The sequence below is a fragment of the Vespula pensylvanica genome, chromosome 2, assembly GCF_014466175.1.
Source record: "Vespula pensylvanica isolate Volc-1 chromosome 2, ASM1446617v1, whole genome shotgun sequence".
Classification (NCBI taxonomy): domain Eukaryota; kingdom Metazoa; phylum Arthropoda; class Insecta; order Hymenoptera; family Vespidae; genus Vespula; species Vespula pensylvanica.
The window spans coordinates 17,609,893-17,617,392 of NC_057686.1; the positions used below are offsets into that span (position 1 = coordinate 17,609,893).

The 7,500-nt window shown below is 37.4% G+C and overlaps 1 protein-coding gene across 3 annotated transcripts in view; it reads left to right on the forward strand.

Moving 5' to 3' along the window:
- The window catches only part of LOC122637624 (protein madd-4), a 186,726-nt gene that overhangs the window by 130,030 nt on the left and 49,196 nt on the right, over positions 1 to 7,500 (forward strand). For all 3 annotated transcript variants that reach the window (XM_043829871.1, XM_043829874.1, XM_043829872.1), the window contains exons 3-4: positions 897 to 949; positions 3,525 to 3,624. In XM_043829871.1, coding sequence (XP_043685806.1) covers positions 897 to 949; positions 3,525 to 3,624 — 153 coding nt within the window. The remainder of the gene's footprint in view (positions 1 to 896; positions 950 to 3,524; positions 3,625 to 7,500) is intronic.

The window sequence follows — 7,500 nt, forward strand, 5'->3', positions numbered from 1 at the left end:
TAGCACGTGGGTGAGGGTAGCATAGAAAACCGGTCGTTATTCTTAAAATCGATGCACCAATCATTTTCTATGACTATCGTTGGCCGCGTTCGTCTCGGGAATTATTCATCGAGCAGCATCAGAATGCGGTGAGCTGCGGAATCACGTTAAAAGCTTTCTGACTCTCTTCTTTCTTTCTTCCTCTCTCTCTCTCTCTCTCTCTCTCTCTTACTCTTACTCTCACTCTCTCTATCTTCTTCTCTCTTTCTTTCTCTCGTCTATCTATCTTCTCGGTTGTAATCCCGCATTCTCGCGTTGAAAAGCACGCGCGGACAAAAAAACGTGAGAAAGAGAGAGAGAGAGAATGAAAGAGAGAGAGAGAGAGAGAGAGAGAGAGAGAAATAGATAGAGAAATGGTAGGAGGGATGAGTGGATGGAAAGCAACGAAGGAATAGGACCGAAGAGCAGGAAGGAGCACCTCGGAAATAAATTTTACGGGTTGAGTTCATGGAAAGTGCCGGTGGCTGTTAGCTGCCTGTAACGCATTTCTTTTCTTTTTCTTTCATTCGCGATCGCTCTATCTCCGTTCTTTTCTTTCACGTGCGGAAATAGAACGCGAATAAAAAGGATTAATAGTCAGACTAGTTAACCGATTTAATGGTAATTTAACGTACGTATATATATATATGTATGTACATTCATACGTATATGTATACATATATATGTACATATATATATCTATACCTGGAGATTATTTAAGAGATTAAAAAACGAAAAAAGAATTATATCGATCCCATCAAATCGCAAATCATCGAGACATATCGTATTTTATTCGTCGGAATATTTATTGACATTAAAAAGATTTTATCGCATTACGATAGTAAATATCATGAATTTTCTTCCTTTCTCTGTTACAGACGATTACATGGGGAGAATGGTCGCCATGGTCGAAATGGTCCCAATGTTCCAAGTAAGTCGAAAACAATCGATAATAATTTTCTAATAATTTTCTTACAGTATACAAATTTTATCGAGTATATATACGTGTTTGAAAAAGGGGAAGAAGGAAACAAGAGGAAGGAAAAAAAATTTTTGCAGGAAAATTTTATAAGATTTACGTAAAAATAAATTTCCTGACGAACGTAGGTACCTAAATATATATATACACATACGTACGTGCATACATACATATATACGTACGTATCTACGTACGTACATATATACGTACGGATATGATTGAAAAATTGATAAGGAAAAATTCTCGCATGCTTACCGCTTCTTCTGATTACATCCGGTACTTTATCAAGGTGTAAAGATTATCGTCTGACATATCGGAACTTTCGTGACCCGAACGTTTCGAAACTGCTACATCTGCGCTTCGTCATTTTCCAATAATTAATTCCAAAATTGTACTCGCGCGACATACAGCGAATGACGAGCACTCTCCCTGTCTCTCTCTCTCTCTCTCTCTCTCTCTATATATATATATATATATATCTGTCTCTCTGTCTCTCTTGACGTATACATTTTGTGTGTATATTTCGTGTGTTCCAATTGTGTTCCATTTTTTATAGAGAAACGCGTGGAAAATTAAAAGTCGATTGATCGAGTCGAAATTTCGCGTGCTACGCTCGCCTATGCATTTTCGCGTTCATACAGAAATAACAATCAATGTAGCAGATCTGTCGAAATGTCGTTGATAACGCGAACTAAACGAAAATACTCATTGTTTGTATGTGGCCGTGTATATCTATCTCTATCCGTATATATGTATGTACGTTTGTGCGTGTGCGTGCGCGCGTGTGTATGTTCCAGTTGAAAATTCTACTCTATTTATTTTCTATTTTTTCCTTTTTTTTTTTTTTTTATTACGTCTTTTTTTTTCAACGAGTCGCTGCATGTAAAAAAAAATTGTTATTGAGGTCGGATCGAATCGGATTGGATCGGATCGATCGTTTGATCTTTCGACCTACCGACCGACCGACCGACCGACCGACCGACCGACCGACCGACATAAAATTAATCTTTTAACACTCGCTGATCAAAGTTAAAATTTGAACATTCTGTGTTCACATCTCACAGAATTAAATCCAATAGTAGCCAAGAGTGTACAGGCATGCGCAATCTAGATATAGGATAAAGTAATATACAGGTATATGTATACACACACATATATATATATATATGTATATAGTCTTGTAAAATATCCACCGCTAAATAAATTTCCACGTTTATTTTAAGTTAGGATCGACGACCGTACTTGAGAGAAAGAGAGAGAGACAAAGCTTCAACAACTTCAGTAAAATCTAATAATATAACCATTTTGACATAAAACGACAACGAACGAAATAGTCGAATTTATTCAATTGTATATTTTATTCAACGATCCTTATTTAAACGCAGATACGATATATCTATCTGGAAGATATTAAAAGAAAAAGAAGAAAAAAGAAAAAAGAAAAAGATTTTATATTTCCAATTATTTTCACGAGTCACATTGTGTGTACGCGTATGTGTGTACATATATGCGTGTATATCGGATTATTGAGTTTTCTTTTTCCTTAACGATCGTAAAAGCATAAAAGTGCAACGAAAGGTCACCTGGATAGCTATCAGAAATCGTTCGATCGATGTCACGCGAGAAAGATGAACTTTCATTCATCGATCGTAACAACGAAAGGTCGCACTTTATTAACCAACGATGCATCTCTCTCTCTCTCTCTCTCTCTCTCTCTTACAAATACACACACACACACAAACACGTACACACACACATACAAATTCTTTATCCGCGTGACCTAATCTCGCGTTTTTCCGAAGCAAAGAACGTTTCGTGAACGAGCCGAGCTTCGACGATACGCCACAGGAATGTTAAACGTTTCGGAACTCATTTTGGCCGAGAGAGAAACTGCCAAGTTACACCAACTATACTATACCCTCATCCCCCTTAACTTCTACCCTTTACCGATCCTTTACCCCTCACCCAATACTCACCCTTCTACTCCTCCTTCTACACTACCCTCACCGATCGCCCGTTTACGTCCCGCACAAATCTCGTGTTTGTTTTTCAGTTAACTCGAAATTGGCGTAGACTCCGAGAGCTGGTAATTTATGATGTTCGCAAGTTGAACGCAAAGTCCCCGTTACGTCACCTGTAACTCGAAAAACTTATTGCGTATGATCTATGACGCTTACGCCATTGCTATCGCCATCTATCTTTGCGGTTAACGTTTTCTCTCTCTATTTTCTTTTTTCCTTTTTTCTTTTTTCTTTCTTCTCTCTCGCTTTGTTTCTATTCCATTCTTTTTCTTTTTTTCTTCCTTTTTTTTTTTTTTTTGTAATCGCTAGTAAATCTTCCTCGTGATCGGTCACGAGGCCTACTATATCGCTTTAATGATCCTCCATTATCGTATTATAGTATTATCGTGTTTATTATCGTATATGTCGTATAATTATCGTACAGATATTTCTTTTTAATTCCAATCGTAATTTTCATTCCAGTCGTATCGTATTATAATTTTCTTATCGATTCGCAAAATTTTCAGGAGTTGCGGCGGTGGAATATCGAAGCAACAACGGCGATGCAGACGAAAACCGTGCAAGGGAAGACCTTGGAATACAAAATACAAAGTCTGCAATCCTCAGGTAGATATATTTACGTCTTCTTATCTTCTTTTTTTTTTTCTTTTTTTATTTACATAGTAAAACGCCAAAAAAAAGAAGAAAACAGAAAAGAAAGAGAGAGAGAGAGAAAGAGAGAGAGGGAGAGGGAGAGGGAGAGAGCAAAAATATCGAAATATTTTAAAGATCCAGAAGATCCGAAAGATCGACGATGAAGAAGAAAAGCCAAGAATATATAAAACCTTATCCCGTTGTTTACGCGCGAATACATAAATCTAGAAACGAGTGAGATGTAATCGAATCACGTCTTTCTAGAATTATTTTTGTCGTCGTCGTCGTCGTCTTCGTTGATATTGTTTTTTTTATAGTCACAATTATCGTTACTGTTACCGTTGCAGTCGTAGTCTCAGTTATTGTCGTCGTCGTCGTTGTTGTTGTTGTTGTTACTTTTATTATTGCAGTCGTTGTTGTTACATTGTTATATTTATAACAAACTGGAGGAATTCACAGAGCAATTGAATTATCAGGGGAAGAGTAACAGACTGACGAAACAATTCTCGGTTCGGTGAAACATATGCATCGAGACACACAAGCGATGGTTCTAACGATCGAGAGAAGGCGGACCACCAACAACACTACTACTACTACTGCCAGGAGTAGGACTACTACCACTACCATCGCTACCGTCGCCGTTGCCATCACCAAGCAGTAGCACTAGCACTAGGACTAGCACTAGCACCTGCATCGACAACAACAGCAGCAACAGCAGCAGCAGCAGCAGCAGCAACAACGAGACCAGGAAATTCGTGGTTCGCGCAAACAACGAAACGAAGTTAACTCTGTCATTTAACTCGCAACTTTCCAAGTTCTGTTCGGCGCTTCTACGACGATACGCTACCGTGGCCTCGATTCTCTTCGCTCGAGAAATGAAAAAGAGAAAGAGAGAGAGAGAGAGAGAGAGAGAGAGAGAGAGAGAGAGAGAGAGAGAGGGAGAGAGAAACATTACGCTTCGTTTCTTTCCCCTTAACGACGACCGTTTTAGCATCGTCGATTGTTCTTGTTACTAGTCTCTCTCTCTCTCTCTCTCTCTCTCTCTCTCTCTCTCTCTCTCTCTCTCTCTCTCTCTCTCTCTCTCTCTCTCTCTTTCTCTGTAGATAGGAATTAGCATCAGAACGGATTTTCCCGAGTGAAGTGGAACGTTCCAGATCGTCAGAAAATGCGTGTCGTATTCTATAAAAGTAGAACAATAGTAGAGATAAGAGTAAAATAGAAATTAGTCATTTTTATCAATTAGTTTTTGACATACAACAAGTACATACAGATACACACACACATATATATATACATAAATAGATAGATAGATAGATAGATAGATAGATAGATAGATAGATAGATAGATAGATATAAATACATATTGATCCATCGTGAAAATTAAAAAAGCATACGAGTTTGACAGATACAAACAAACAAACAAACAAACAAACAAACAAACAAACAAACTAACTAACTAACTAACAAATAAAATTCGTCATCGGTGCATAACATTCATTCGTTCTCATAGATATACTATTCTACTAGCTAACCAAACCAACCAACCAACCAGTCAGTCAGTCAGTCAGTCAGTCAGTCAGTCAGTCAGTCATCCTCTTGCTGTGATTATGACGTATACAGATAGAGACAAGGATAAGGGACGAAGGGAGTAATGGAAGAAAGTGTAGAGAGAGACACGGACAGAGTTCAGGTATGGATGCATGCATGCATACATGCATGCATCCATGCATGCATGCATGCATGCAGGAACGTGCTCGACGATGCGAGCTCATGGAAATACTACACAGACGCTCTGCAGATAGTCGAGCATAACCGAGGCTAACATCGAGATCCGTCGTCGCTCCGACCCGACCCACATTCGAATCTGGGACAGAGACTTTCGGGATGAGAAGAGAGAACTAGCAGCATCCGCATTCGCACCCGCACAACCAGCTCCACTAATGCTAACACTACCACTACTATATTGCTATTACCACTACTATTACTGTTACTACTGCTACTCTTATTACCACTACTACTACTACCAACGTCATCACGTCAGTGCCACCATCGTCACCCTATCTAGCGAACTTCGACCCTCTACTAAAATCGGATCGAAAGCCACCGGTTTGGTACGCCGACAGCGACCGTCTCATTGATATCTCTGCCAACTCGATATATATATATATATATATATATATATACACACACACACACACACTATATATATATATTTCTGTAGCAGTGTAATGATGGTAGAAGAACGAGAGAACGCTGAGAGACCGGAGGGATAGAAAGGAGGGTTAGTTACTACTATGCTTCAAATACGTTTCCATTCGTTTTCGAAAGAGCACCAGCAATATCGCATTGTCTCGATCCGCGTTCTCATAATACCGAATATGGAACAATTCGATCTACCGATGAAAAGGAGAGAAACCCGAAGTGGAACATCCAGAGATGGAGGAGGAGGGGGTGGGAAAGAGGAATCATCCGTCTATCCATCTCAACGTTTTATCTCGAATTTGCAGTTGATAGAACGTTTCTAACTTACTTAATTTATTTCTCCTTCGTCTTTATTTATTGATCTATCTAGCGCGAAAAACTTTGTGTAAGCTTCTTTTTTCTTTTTTCTCTTTCTGGTTTTTTTTTTTTTTTTTTTTTTTTTCTTTTTTTTCCTTTTCTTTTTGGAATATTTCGGACAGAGTTTTAACTAAGTTTAACTAAAGATTAGGGGTAGAGATAGAGAAAGAGAGGGATTAGTTCGGAACATTATTTAATCGGATGAAATTTCTTTTTTTTTTTTTACTTTCTCTTTCTTTCTTTTCTCTCTTCTTCTTTTTTTTTTTTTAATCTTGTTTTGCTTCGTTTCGTTTATCTTCGCGAGCTAGAAACGCATTTTATATCACATCCGATCTAATCAACGAACGATCAGTCAGAAAGAGTAGCTCTAGTCGCGTAATCAACTCCGTCACACACACACACACACACACACACACATACTATTCGAATAGTTCTACAGACTGATGCTAACGTCTTTCTCTCTTTCTTCTTCTTCTTCTTCTTCTTCTTCTTCTTCTTCTTCTTCTTCTTCTTCTTCTTCTTCTACTTCTACTTCTTCGTTTTCTTCTTTCTTCTCTTTCTTCAGTCTCCTATCGGATCGATTTGATTTATTATCGAGACTACCAGGCAACATTTTCTCCTTACCCCTTGACGTATCTCAACAAAGCAAACTCAAGTAGAAGGGCAATCGAGTAAAAAAGAAAAATCTCAAACTTCTTAACGCTTTCTTGATTTACAGAAGCTCGAAGACACGTGTATCGGTTTATCGATTTCAACCGTAGACTCTAGGATACACTCTCACATGTATCATCATCTATATATCATATATATATATATTTTTTTTTTAATATATTTATAGAAACTAATAGGAGAAATGAGAAGAGATGGAAAAAAGAAAAAAAGAAAAGTAGAAACGGAGAAGGCAAATAATATGAAATTTTTATACAAAAAGAAAAGAAATAATCGTTTAATGAGATAAAAATAGAACAGGAAAAGATCAACAAATTTGTGAAACCCTCTCTTTCTCTCTCTCTTTAAGTCTACATATGTGTGTGCGTGTATGTATATATATTCTAAATATATTCATAGAAACTAATTGAAGAAATGAGAAGGAATGGGAAAAAAAGGGAAAAAAGAAAGCAGAAACGGAAAAGGCAAATAGTATTATAAATTTTTATATACAAAAGAAAAAAACAAAAAAAAAAGAAAAAAAAAAAGAAAAAAAAAAGAAAACAATCCTTCAACGAGATAAAAATGAAATATAAACAGATGAACGAACGTATGATGAACACCTATCTCTATCTTTCTCTT